The sequence below is a fragment of the Propithecus coquereli genome, unplaced genomic scaffold, assembly GCF_000956105.1.
Source record: "Propithecus coquereli isolate 6110/MARCELLA unplaced genomic scaffold, Pcoq_1.0 Scaffold103, whole genome shotgun sequence".
In the NCBI taxonomy this organism is placed as follows: domain Eukaryota; kingdom Metazoa; phylum Chordata; class Mammalia; order Primates; family Indriidae; genus Propithecus; species Propithecus coquereli.
Window position 1 is genome coordinate 2,348,968 of NW_012134192.1, and position 14,618 is coordinate 2,363,585.

Below are 14,618 nucleotides of genomic sequence, written 5' to 3' on the forward strand. Positions count from 1 at the left end.
GAGTTCTAAGTAGATTCTGGTTATCAGCCCTTTATCGGATTTGTATTCTCTTCCTTTTTGACCTGTAGACATTTCCTTCACTTTCTTGTGGCATTCATTTTTAGGTAATTAGGAGGGTTTTTAGGGCGTCTAGTCTGCCTCATTGCCAGAAACAGAAATTCTCCCATTCGTTGAGTTCTAAGATAGCTTCTTACTGGCTTCTGCAACTACCACTCCACACAGGTCAGGAATGGCTTCCATGTTGCCAAGTCAGTGGGTGTTTTTCAGTTTTCATCTTAGATGACCTCTTAGCAGATTTATTTTTGTTGAGGAATTCCTGTTGGAAACACCTTCCTTTTTTAATATTTTTAAAATTTTTATTTTATAATGTTATGCTTTTGTTTTACAGTTGTCTTACTCTTTTGACCTATTTCTTTTTAGTCTTCCTGTGGCTTCTCTTTATCCTAATTTAGTGTTGAAACTCCTTAAGCCTCTATTTTTCTCCATCATTCTCACCAGACTTTAGCTACTTAAAATCTTTTGTATAAAATACTGTAATAGGTAAGTGATCTCCCTGATTCCACTCTTCTTTTGTCTTTCAGGAAATTGTCCACACTGCAGCCAAGGTGGTCTTATAAAAACACAATTCTGATCATGCCACTCTCCCAGTTAAACCTCTTTCATGGCTTTCCATTCGGATGGAATTAATGTAGTACTTGATGGCCTGTAAGGCTCCACATGAGCTGGAGCTAGCTCCATCTTTGGGCATCTTATTTCTTTGCTTATTCTGCAATACTGGCTTTATCAGTATTAGGGTTCATTTTGTATAAGCCGCAAAAGTGAATTCTGTCCAGTTTAAGAAAAAGAATTTGTTGGATGTGTATAGTTATTTTAGAGAATTAAAAGAAAAAACCCTGTTTCCTACCTCTGGAAGGACAGCAATAAGTATAGTTTTAAGGGTTGGGTAAACAGGAATTGATCAACAGGCTCCTAATATTACTGCCATTAGACTAACTTAGGTCTGACCATTTTCTTCCCTTTTGAGTATGTGTTTAAGATTTAAGTTCCCATGAAAGACAATTTGATTCTTTCTTGACTTGGGTCACATGTGCACCCCTAGGCCAAGAGTGTGTGAAATGTGGGAGGGGTGCTTCCCTGATAGAAAATAGGATGCTATTTGGAAAAGAATTTGGAAAGAATTCTGGGTGCAAAAACAGAAATGGTCCCTAAGGACTTCCTTTTAGCTGATATGTCGCTTCTTCAAAGAAGCCAGCCCTGGACTGTTAATCTCAGTAAAGTTGACCCTTATATTCTGTCATAGCACATTCTGTTAATACTTCTTCATCGTAGCACTCATGTTTGTATTATTTATTTAATGGCTGTCTCCTTCACCTTACTTTAAGCGTCATGAATACAAGGATGTCATCTGTTTTATTTTTTGTCGTATTTTCAGCATCTCTTATATTTTGTTTGGGCATAAAACATACATTTTGTAGAATGTTGTAAAATGAGGTTAACTTTGCAATATCCAATTGATTTAGTAAAAAATGATATTAAGACATCTAAAAAGATTTTATAGTGAAATAGGAAAATATGTATATAAAATATAAAAGGATTAAATTCTATAATTAGTATATAGGCTGTGTAGAACAAAACAAAACCATAAACTAAAAAGTTTGAAAATTTACCAAAATATCACCAGCTTGTGGGTGATTTTTTTCTACTTTTCCATGTATTTCAAATTTTTAATAATAAGTATGGGCCAAGTGTGGTGGCTCACTCCTATAAGCCTAGCACACTGGGAGGCTGAGGCAGGAGGATTGCTTGAGGCCAGGAGTTCAAGACCAGCCTGAGCAAGAGTAAGACCCTGTCTGTACAAAAAATAGAAAAATTAGCAAGCACAGTAGTGTGCCTGCAGTCCCAGCTACTTGGGAGGCTGAGGCAGGAGGATGGCTTCAACCCAGGAGTGTGCAGCTGCAGTGAGCTATGATGATGCCACTGCACTCTATCCTGGAAAACACAGTGAGGCCCTGTCTCAAAAAAAAAACCAAAACAAAAAACATGTATAATGTTTATAGGTAATGTCAAAAAGAGCAATACATAACGAGTAAAATTTGTTCATCTTTATATAAAAATAGAGCAACCTAAGAAATAGTTAATGCTGGCCTAAAGACATTTAGGAATACTTATACTCTATCAAGATGGCCAAGAGTCTCAGAAAAGAAAGTTCTAACTTAAAAATTTTTATTTTACCTTCTCTGAGTAATGAATGAATTAATAAAGACATATTCCACAGTCTAGAAAGGGAAAACCAAAGATAAAGAATTTGTAAGTGTTCCTTAGTTGCCAAAGGGAAGGGGCACTAAGGCAAAGTAACCACGGAAGCCTTTTCTGTTATTGTCTGCCTCATCCCATTTAATTCTTCTAACTCTTAATAGATATTTCATATTTAAGAATATGGCTGCTGTGTATCAAATGTTTACTGTGTGGTAGACAGTATGCTAATGTTAGTATATGGTTTGCATGTCAGCTAACCCTGGTACCAGCCCTGTGAAATCATCGGTACCATCCTCACTTTATAGATGAAGGTACATGAGGTTATGTGAAGTTATTTGCACAGGGGGGCAGGATTTGGACTTTTAACTCCTTTATTACCATATTAACCTCTAGAAAAAAACATTCACTCTCTTGGGATGTGGGTTAGGGATACCTTATTAAGGCTTAATTATTTACTCGGTTAAATATTCCTCAAGACTATCCTATTCATTTACTCTGGTTCTTTTGCTGAATAAGCAACTGGATGGGTACTGATCTGACCTGATAGTTGGAAAGCAGGAAGTAGGAACTCAGGTTGGTGAACACTAATGTTTCTGTCACTGGACAGGTATACTTCTGTCTTACATCAATTTTGTGTAATTGCGTAGGTCACACTGATAAACTCTCAAATGTAAACAGTGTTCTCCTGGCTTCTTCCCATACCATACTGTTCTTCCTGAGATCACCATCTGTCTCCATGTTTTCAAATCCAATGGGCGTTTTCAGTCTGTATCTTAACTAGACTTCTCAGCTGCATTTGATGCTATTTCTTTCTTCTGCCTCTCTCTTCTTGGCTTCAGTGACACCATAGTCATGGTTTTCTTCTAACCTCACTGGTGTAAATTTTCTGTAGGAATTCTTCCGCAAACTAGCCTTGAGATGTTGGAGGGCCTCAAGACTTAGTCCTAGGATAGCTTTTAATAAAACTTCCTTTCTTCCTGTTCCAGTTTTTACCACCTCATTAAATGACACTTTTAATCACTAGTTGGAAACCTGTGACTCATTCATAATACTTTCTCTACCCTACCTACCAAATCTAATTTATCATCAAATTTAGATGATTCTAACTTCTACATGTACTTCAGATACATCTTTCTCTATGTTCAGTACCACTACCACCTTAGTCCATAGGTACAGAATTTTTCTTCTAGACTCCTAAAAGATCTTTCTGTTTCCACTCATCCCCCTTTCAATCGACTTGCTATATAGCAGTCGAAGTGGTAATCTTTTAAAAAAGTTAAGTCATGCTGTTTGCCTTTGGTGTCTTCCTCTTGATTTTAGCATAAATTTCTAAACACCTCTACATGGCCTACAAGGTCTTGCTGCTTCTCCTCTCTCCACCCTGTCCTACCACTCTCTCCACTGTGCTTTGACTGTACTGTCTACATTTTCTTCCTTGAATATTCCAAGGTCTTTTGAACAAGCTTTTCTGTCTTACTCTTTGACAAGTTAACACCTGTCTAACCTTTACACATTGGCTTAAATATTTCTCCAGACAGGTCTTTCTTGCTTCCTAATTTTTACTTTTGGGGTACCTTTTTCTCTTCCATCATAATACATGTTGGCATTTATATTCATGTATTTGTTTTAATGTTTGCCTTCCTAATTAAATTGGAAATTCCCAGAGAGCAGGGACCTTGTCTGTGTTGTTCCTTACTGTATTCCCTGCTCCTAGCACAGTAGCTACTGAATATTTGCTTGATAGATGAATGAATAAAGGACTGAATCACTATGTCACTGCCACCCTCATATCATTCTACATCTGTTTCTACTCTCTATCCTGAACAGATGAATTTCAGGATATTTTTGTAGTGTTTGTGCATAACAGGATTCAGGGGTTTTGTTGTCATTGTTGTTTTGAGATAGGGTTTTGCCTGGGCTAGAATACAGTGGTGTTATCATAGCTCACTGCGGCCTCAAACTCCTGGGCTCAAGTGAGCTTCTTGAATAGCTGGGACCACAGGCATGTGCCACCACAATCAGCTAATTTGAAAAAAAGAAAAAAAATTTTTTTTTAAAGATAAGGTCTTGCTATGTTGTCCAGCCTGGTCTCAAACTTCTGGCCTCAAGCAATCCTCCCACCTTGGCCTCCCAAAGTGCTAGGATTATAGGCATGAGCCAACACGTCTAGCCAGTTCTACTTAATTCAAGGAATGTCACCTCGATTTGGGTTAAAATAGCGTATGACTTATAAAAGATGGAAATAGAGTGATGTTAAATAGAAAGTGGGTACAGAACACTTTAAGGAGCACGCCGTACCACGCATACCTGAGATGTAAGGGAGTGGAAGGAAATCAGTCATTCTCATTTTCAATGAAAGATTGAGAATTTTAAGCTTCTTGCCTTTATAGGAAAGGAAATTTTTGATTTGTTGTATTTTATAGCAGTAACTGAGTTTCAGAGTGTGATCACTGACTTGCAGGTTTAGCTATGTAATTTCCTATAGTTTCAAGATTGAAGGTCCTCAGTCACGACAGTTTTACTTCTCAGTATGATACTTTCATGATATATTACTGCATATGGTGATGGTAATTGCAGCTTTCAAAGTTTAGCAGGGACATTAGGGGACCTGACAATTAAAATACTGTACTTTCCTGACTTAAATTTTTAAGTAGAGCATTAATTCTAAAATAGTTACAGCTACCATTTATTGAAACTTAGTGTATGGTTGCCATTGCTAGAACCTTTATATGGATACTCTCAAATTCTCACAAAAAGCCTTTAAGGTAGCTGTTATCTTTGTTTTATAGATATGAACAATATGGAGGCTCAGAGGGTTAAGTAATTTGGTTAAGATCATATAGTTGGGAGAGCCAGGATTTGAACCCAATTTTGTCTTAGTCAAAAGCTTATGCTTTTTCAGTTTCAGCATGCTGCCTCCAGCTAACTTTCGTCTTTTAGTTTTAGAAGTTGGAGATTCCATGTATAGTATGCTTTTCACCACCAAAATAACTAGGTAACCAGCATTTTATCTAAGATACTTTAAAAAAAACTGAGTTCAAGTACTTCCTGTAGCTTCTCCACCTGAATCTTCCTCTAAATCTAAATAGTGCTTTATTTCATGTGTATTTCTTGCGGTACCTATCATTTCTCTCCTGTATTGTAGTAGCTTATGAATATTTATTACCTCTGCTAGAGACTCTTAAGTTCTTTGAAGGCAGAATTCTTTTCTATTTTTGCTGTCTTCAGTACCTTTTTTATAGTTGAAACTCAGTGAGTATTTGTTGAATTATCTATGGAGTAAACAACTTTTAAAAGTGTATATATTTTTTTCTGCTATGTGTCTGTTATTTGTAATAAAAGGTTTATAAATATTCATTTCATTAACATGCTGTCTCTTTTCTGTCCTTCTCAGCTAAACTATTTTGCCAAGATTTATTGCTACATGTAGTGACTCCTTTTTCTGGTTTTATCCTAAATAACCAATAGAATCATTTGGCCTTTTCCTTTGAAATTCTTTTAGTGGTTTCTAAGATTGTCTTTTCTGAGTTTGTCTTTTGTGGTCTCTTTTTATTTGTCCACCCTTTGAATAGTAATGTTCCCTAGGGTTCTCTGTCTTTGGTCCTCTTCTCTTATCATGCTGAGAACTTTCCCTGGGTAATCTCGTTTTTGTTCCTTGGCTTTGACCAATATCCGTAACAGGAGTTGTAAATCAGATACTTCTAGGGGCTGAGTGAAGAAGTAAGCGGACTCTGGTGGATCAAAGTACCTGTGCCCTGTCCAGAGCTCTAGCCAGAATGTTGCTACCTCATAATATAGTGTCCATTGTTGATAGATCTTTAGTTTTTCAAAAGAAATTAGACATCTAGACTTTCTTTTTTAAAGAGATGTTACCACCCAGGCCAGGGGTGTGGTGGCGTGATCATGGCTCAGTGTGGCCCCGAACTCCGAGGTCAAGTGATCCTCCTGCCTCAGCCTCCCGAGTAGCTGGGACTACAGGCACACACCACCACTCCCAGCTACTTTTTTGGGAAACTTTTGGTGTAGAGATAGGGTCTTGCTATGTTGCCTAGGCTGGTCTCAAACTCCTGGCCTCGAGCCATCCTTCTGCCTTGGCCTCCCAAAGTGTCGGGATTACAGGCATGAGCCACTGTGCCTGGCCCGAAATCCAGACTTTTTAATGTGAAATTTTCACATTTCTAAATATGAGCAACTAGTTAAATTTTTCAGCCATGGTGTAGGCCAACTGAAAGTCTTTCTAGTTTGCAAAGTTTACTTAAATTTACTGTGCTTCTGGCTCCTAATCTGTGTCTCCAGAACTGGTTTTCAGGTAAGTTGCAGGCTTATCCCCTTGTGTTCTGAACTGCATGGGCACTCTCTGTCCCACAAGCTTTTGGAAGATGGTGATCGTCACCCTGAACTTCTAACCTGGATTAGGAAGTGGTTTCAGGTAGAGAATTAATAGCTGTGACTTTGAATCCTGATTCCACCACCTCCTAGGTCACCTAGCAAGTTACTTTATTCCTTTAAGCCTCTGTTTACTTATGTAAAAAGGGAGTGATGTTTACCTTTTGGAAGTTGTCCTGGCCATTACTGGCCCTCAGTCCCTGCTCTTGTTTTGGTCAGTGGTGTCACCACTTCCACTTCCTGGTGCTGAAGAGGTGGTCAGTCTCAACTCTCCTCATTTTTATTTTTCAGGGCTAATTAGTTACCAAGTCCTGTGAACTTTGCCTGTGTTGTTACCTTAGTTTAATCCTAAATTTTTGCACACCATTATTATTGCAGCAGCCCTTAATAACTTTCAGCCTACTGCCAGTGATTTGTGTTTTGCTTAAATATCAATCAGATCCTGCCAAGCTTCTGTTTAAAAATTTGCAGTGGTTCTTCATTGTCTAAACTTCTAACTTTTAAAGTTCTTCTTGATCTGGTCCCTGCTTGCTTTTTGCCTCATTTCTTGCTTAAACTATATAGATGGTACTTATAAGTCCTTAGACTTTACTTCCCGTTATGTGTTTGTTCTGCAAACTGTTGCGACCTCTGCAGTGCCTTTAAAAATTAGCTTTAAAGGCACTGTCTTCTCTAGTAAGTTTTTTAACTCCCACCCTTCCTCACTCTGGGCCTGATACCTCTTCCTGAGGATGTCTCTATCACAGCACTCTCCACAGCCTTTTGTGATGTCTTTTTCGCACTAAGCTTCTTGAAGCCGGAGACCACATATCTTGAATGGCTTTGTATCTCCAGGGCTTAGAATAATGTCTGGCAAACAGTGAGTTCTCAGATGTTTGCAGAATGAATGCATTTGCTAAATGAGTAAATCTTTTTTTCTGGAGAAATTATAGATACAAAAAGAATCTAGGAGCCTTAATTATAGTTGTAAGGCCTTTTAATATGTCCCAATTCTTTTATTTCCCTTGTCTGATTGTAGGTGCTTTTATTTATTATGAATCAATAATATTTATGTTCTTTAGAACAAAGTAAATTGTATGATGATTTCAATTACTAATTATTGTTGCTTTCTAGGCTGTAGTTTCTAAAAAAAAAATTTTTTTTTTTTTTTTTACTGTAGCCCTTTTAGGTTTATTCTTTCCTGCCTTCCTCCCTGTTACAGCACTTAGTTCTGAGGATCTGCTTCCCTCCCACCTGCCAGGAGCCCTGGTTTATAGCAAGGTTTCGCAGCCTCCACACTATGGACACTTCGGGCCAGATATTTCTTTGTTGTGCAGGACTGTCCTGTGCATTGTAAGATGTTTAGCAGCATCCCTGGCCTCTACCCACTGGATGCCAGTGGCATGCCCCTGGTTTGACAACTAAAAATGTCTCCAGAGGCTGATTTTTCCCTGTGGGGCAAAATCACTCTTAGTTGAGAACTACTGGTTTGATCCTGATCTCCTTCTCTGTGAGCTCTTTGTTATCATAAGCATGATTTCCCATTTTTTAAAAACAATCAAAACACTTAAAAAAAATTAACTCCTTGTTTCCTGTTAGGTTCATTTTCTCTCCCTCTCCTGTTCCGTCTTCTTTTCTAGAATGACTAGCTTCACTTCCTCATTTTCCCCTTCCTTTCTGGCTTTTATACCCATGGTGAAACTGAAACTGTTTTCATCAAGTCTCAGGCCACTGTCTTTTACCTCCTGTGTCCCTGGGGTGCCACCCCCTTGCAGTCCTGAGTCTAATCCTCCCTCCACCCCTCCACAGTCAGTCCTAAAGGCCTGTGTGTTCTTGTTCCTGAATGTCTCTAGAATCCACCTGCATTATTTATTCCCACAGCTGTGTCCCACCAGTGTTGTCAGCCTCTTTATTGGTCTCAGAATTTCAAGTCTAGTCCTGTTCCATTTTATTTTCTACACTGTAGCCTTTCTAGAACAAATTTACTTCCCATTTCACACCTAAATTGTGATTTCTGGGGCCTCAGCATTTGTCTTTTGGAAGGCCTACCAGGGGACTTTTATGTGACTCTAACTGCTTCATTCTCCTATTTAAGAAATGTTTCATTGCTCTTAGGAACTCCTAAATCACTTTGTCTATTTTTTTTTTATGAAGCTCTTCCTGCTATGGTCCCTGCCTATTAACATTAACAAAGGCATTTTTTGATTTAGGTTCTTTAAGACAAGTATTTTATGAAAAGCCAGTGTTTATTCATTTAGTTACTGGTCCATTTTTTAAAAACACCAACAGTGAAATTTATAATTGGGGGAGGGATCAGGAGGAAATTTGAGTTTTCTAACTTACCAATTAATATTGTATGTCTGTGACAAATTTTCTAAGTTATAAATAGTTAAATAAAATTTCTTTTCTTGCAGGTATTTATAACAGCAATGATGTAGCAGTGTCATTTCCAAATGTAGTATCTGGCTCAGGATCTAGCACTCCTGTCTCCAGTTCCCATGTACCTCAGCAGTCTTCTGGGCATTTGCAGCAGGTGGGAGCTCTCTCTCCCTCAGCCACGGCCTCCGCAGCCCCTGCTGTTGCCACCACTCAGGTAAAGCAGTATGCTGTGCCGTGCCGTGCAGTAGATGGGTTTCTCGCTCCTTTTTTTAAGTGAGTTTGGTCAGAAGAAAAATATATGAAATAGGCCTTCCTGTAGGAATTTATGAAATAACCTCAATTCGTTAGTGGAAATATTAATAATAGACATTTTCATGTAATATTCATCAGAGAGGACAGATGAGTGTGTGGGCACCAACTGATTCTTTTCAATTTCTGGGTTTCTAGTTTTATCCTAATAATGTAAGATAGTAATTTCAAGGGGAGTTTTTATTCTTCCTTTAAGAAATTAGGACTCACAAAGTATGAACCGGTTTTGGACTCTTGTGATTTTTATAATTCCTTTTATAATTTTTTAAATCACACAAATAATACATGAAAATCTGCTGTCTGAAATTTTTAAAAACCAGTTTAAGAGAATACAGGATAAACAGTGGAAGATCCCTTCATGTATGCTACGTGATTTTCCTCCCGGTGGGAGAGAACACATATCCATAAATACTGTAAATAGTGGTGAATATGTAGGTTAACAACCCCTTTGACTTCACTTTAAATTGGTAGTTTGATGGGTGACCTAATCTTTAGAATGTTTTAAAAGCAAGAGTCAAATAAGAAAAATCATAATCTTGAGTTTCATAAACATGACAGTACATGGATAAAGTTTGTACACCACATTTCCCTCCTCCACACCCCTTCCCCAGTGGTAATAATTTCCAAAGCGTGTATTTCTTATTTATTAGGAATTCTTTATAGTTTTATTTTCATTTCTCCAAAGTTCTTGTAGTCTTTTAATGTTTGAGAAAATTGTGACAGTGACAAATGTCTAATTACAAATAAGGACTTCAGTAGTTACTTGTAAGTTGCTGTAAACTTGAGCTTTATGTATGTGTATAATTTCTGTTGTATGGGCCTTTAGAACATATATATATGGATTTTCAGTATTTTCTGTGAGCTGTACATCAAAACACAGTGCATTACGTTATTTTTGATGTGTGTGTGTGTTAATGGTGCAGTGCAAGCAGTCACTATTATTACTAGAATGAACAACAGACAGTTCACAGAAAAATCAATGGTATGATTAGTAGTATGATCTTTGAAGATGAAAGTTAACTAGTGAACCTCTCAACCTGCGTAAAGAGAGTTTGACTGCTTTGGGATAGTCGTTTCACTAGAAAAGTAAGGTAGCCCATAAAAACAGGAGTTTGGTATTGGAGAGGGTGAAAGGGTAAATGAAAGAATGGCTCTTATAAATAGTTTTATCTCTTTTAATTAAGTGTAGCCATATGCTGTTGATAACTTTATATCCTTGGACAAAGTCGCACATGAAAACATGCATTTTTCTTTTCTGTCTTTATAAAAATCTGTTTTAATTACTCTCTGGTTAATTCCCGGCTGAATTAAGCAAAAATCTCATTTCTTCTCATTCATTATATTTGTGGGTTAGGGAGTTGGCATTAGGCAGGTGGATGGGGAAATGGTGGTGAAGAGAAATTTATAGCTCGAGGGAAAATTCCACTTAACATGTGACTCAACTGAAGAACAAAGAAATCATAGTTATAAGTAATCCAGGATTCAGTCCAATTAAAATCTTTACTGTTTCTCCCCTCTCCATGTTTCAGTAAGATGGGTCTCTTCTAAATACGATCATCCAGTTAGAGTCAAATGCTGCATGCTGAGACACCTGCATCTGTGTTTCTGTCCCGCAGTAAATGCTTTCTGCCTTCAAGCTGAAGCTTATTTAGTGGGCTTATCTGGTGCTGCTGTAGCAACCATCAGTCTCCAGGCAACTGAGGCACGTTGACCTCTCCGTTGAACTGAGTGCAGAACTACTTCAATTTAGCTGCCTAAGACAGTAGTAATGGTATCGAATGCGAAAAATGTGAAATTTTCTAGGCAGTGTGTGGAGGAAGGTACAAAAATATTTAGATGGAATTGATAGGACTCTTAAAATTGGGATGCACTTGGCGATTGAATCTTTGTTTCAAAATGGCAAAGTTTTTTTCTGTTTTACTCTCATATAGGCCCTGTTTGTTTTCAAACCATACAATTCATTGTGTTTAGTCACATCTTAGCCTTTTATTTAGGGTTGCTCTTTAAGTAGTTGATTTAAAATGAAAGTGATGCAATAAGTGGGTAAATTAAAATCACCAATATTTAAAATGTAATTCTAGAAGTCTTGTCATAATTATTTTTAAAAAACCCATCACGTTAGCAAGCAAACACTTTAAAAATACTAATAGAGAATAGAAATTCTCTTATATACTAATAGAGAATAGAAATATTTAACTTGAATAATGTTTTGCTCCTTCCTCTCACCCTCTCCCCCCAATTTAATGAAGGTAGTAATTTTTAGTGACTGGATTGGTGCCAACAGGATAAAAATCCAGAGGTCACTTTTGTTCTTTTTAACCTTCATGTTAAGTAACATAAACAGACCCCTACTTTGGTTTATTTGCTGTCTTAAGAATTGTCTGTGGAAAGTGATCAGGGAGGAAAGATAGGAAGAGTTAACAGTAATTAAAAACTGAGAATAGCTTGATTTGTGCTTTTAATGGGGGGACAAGGAGATACTTACAAAAATTATGGGGAAGTGGGGAAATCTGAGGCTTAGCACAAATTTTAGGGGAAAACCGTTTACAAAACTGTTAAACCTGTTTTATATTCTTAATAGTTAAATCTTTTTGTTTTATTTGATATACTTGTTTTTAGAGTAATTGTTCTTTCACAAATTTTTGATAGAAAACCTACTTTACTACATACTAGTATATCAGCAATAAAGTTACTACATACTAGTAAAGCAATAATATAGTTACAATTATAGTTCCTTAACATTATTGGAAGACTGAACTCCTGTCCTTGTAATTGTTAATGATGTGCTCTGCCCTGGTTGGATCAGGAATAGAGGTATAAATTGGTTTCTGTAGGAGTGCCATTAATTTTTCATTTTGCCTTTCAAATCCCACTGTTTTCCAGTTCTACATTCATTCTCTTCTGTCTTTGGGAGAATGCTAGTGCTTTTGTTTGAAGGATGATTTCTTTAATAGAAGAATTTAAAACTGAATATGATGAACAGTAATTGCATTCTGTTATATCCTGCATTCTGAGTTTTGCTTTTAGATACAGTCTTCATGTAGATAATCATGGTTCATTGTCCTATTACCCCATGTTACTGTTATAAGAAATGGTACAGGTTTAAACATCATTTAAGGTTAAATAAACTTCCAAGGTTTATCTACGTGATATTTAGTAAATGCAGATATTTCAGTATTTTTAAGGTACAATTTAGTGACTAGAGTTTTGCAGATTCCTGTGGCACTTTTACTTCAATCAGCTTTGAACATTTTGTTTTGCAGTATTATAACGTGTGTGTTACGGGGGAGGAGTGGGGTGGAGGTTGTCTTAGACATAGTCTTTGGTTTCTTTTCAAATGATTTCTAATAAGGACATTTAAATTCTATTTGAGAAAATGGTTCAGTTTCCCAGGCCCATTGAACTGACTTTGGGGGATTTTTACTTGATTAGTCAAAATGAAAGTTTGTGTTTTTTATAAATTATTTTATATAGACAAATCTTTTCTTCTTTTTTTGTCTTTTGAAGTGAAGTATCACAAGACAGAATGAAAGTTTTATCACTTATAAATAATTTCATAATGGCTTATAATTTTAAAAATGTTACCTTTCTGAACAAATAAGTTTTTATAACTTTTATAGTATCTCTTGCTATTGGATGATGAAAAGGTTAAGTCACAGCACAGGGTCACATGTGGTAAGCTGTAGAACTAAGGAATCAAGATAGCCTGACTCCTTAGCCTGCTCCCTAATTACTAATATTATTATAAAAATGAATTTCTTATTATAATTTCATACATCTTATATACTAAGAAGTAGCTCTTTGGAAAACATTTTTAGGAATTTTACTGTGTCTATTTGTGTAATGCAATGCAAAACAGCAGAAATTTGAGTGAAAAGTCCTGGGTTCTAGGAGCTCTGCTACTCACTAGTGTGACCTTGGGCAGGTCTTTAAATTTTTATGAGCCTCAGTTTTTTCATATGTAATATGGGAATCTTTTAAGTACCTATTTTACCTGCTATATAGGTATGTTACAAGTTCAAATGCAGACCATAAAGTACTTTAGAATTAATTGTTATTAATTTCAACTTTACAGGAACAACCTGATTACTAGTGAGAAAGGAAATTGTTGTACAGAAATACTTCCTTTATTAAAAATAGTATTAACATTTTCTGTTAAAATTCTTACTTCCATGCTAAAGCAGATGTATGAATTTTAGCCATATCTGGTTCAGCTATGGTCTTTTCCAGTTCGAAAATTATTTCAATTATTTCTAGTTCTAAAATTATTCCAATTGCCACCTTTGTCCTAGAGACTTAATTTTCCTCCAAAAGGTAAAAGATATATTGATTACTTATTAACCAATTGAAAAACCTGCTTAGAATTCGTTGGTTAATCTGTACAGTCCTGCTGTCCAATCATGAGTGTTCAGTGATGGTTTAACTACACTTTAATCCCTCCTCCTACTTTATGGAAACTCAATTGTGGGGCATTTCAGCATTAACCTAAACAGTGGTTTTGAATACGTTAAGCCCCTAACAATTAGGGAGCGGTTTGGGGCATTGAATAAAGTAGAATGATGCAATTGAACCTGACAGCTTCAACAGTCAGCCTGCTCATGGGACCTGAAAGTTGTTCACACTTGGTTTCATCTCTCATCACACGCTGAGTATTAAAGCCTTACTGGTGGTAGCTGACATAGAAATGGGGTCTGCAGTCAGAATATGTTTCATAGTAAACATAAAGTTTGAATTGAACTGGAGAATATATGAAACTTTGCATTGTTCTCCAATCCCCACCTAATGTTCATTCATATTTTTCCTGGAAACTTTCCTGGTCAAACATACTGTGTTTGTATATTCAAAAATGTATAAATTATATCTAAAAACATCTGAATTCTTACATTTGCATTATTGCTATGCTATTATAAAAAATATATAGATTATATGGATTAAAATATCACTGCATATTGAGGCGTTTATACTATCTAATTTTTCTTAGAGAAACATTTCATTTTTTGAAATACAGCCACATTGTTCAGAATATAATTGGTAAATTATATTTTCTCATGAAGTTAATGGAAAAATAGAAACTACAATAGCTTATGAGAATGAATTTTAAAATTACAAAGCTAAAATGTGAGTGCTTACCATGTGCTGAGTGTTCTTTTAAACCCTTTACATACATTAACTCAGTTAATTCTCAACAATATTCTCATGAGGTAGATGCTGTTATTATCCCCATTTATAGATGGAAATTGAGAACAGAGAGGTTTAGTGACTTGCCCTACGGTGAGACAGCTTGACTTGTGGTAGATACAGTGACAGTA

At 36.4% G+C, this 14,618-nt stretch overlaps 1 protein-coding gene across 1 annotated transcript in view; it reads left to right on the plus strand.

Moving 5' to 3' along the window:
• MLLT10 (myeloid/lymphoid or mixed-lineage leukemia (trithorax homolog, Drosophila); translocated to, 10) overlaps positions 1–14,618 on the plus strand; it is a 229,025-nt gene that overhangs the window by 191,481 nt on the left and 22,926 nt on the right. The window contains exon 13 of the mRNA XM_012644131.1: positions 9,036–9,214. Coding sequence (XP_012499585.1) covers positions 9,036–9,214 — 179 coding nt within the window. The remainder of the gene's footprint in view (positions 1–9,035; positions 9,215–14,618) is intronic.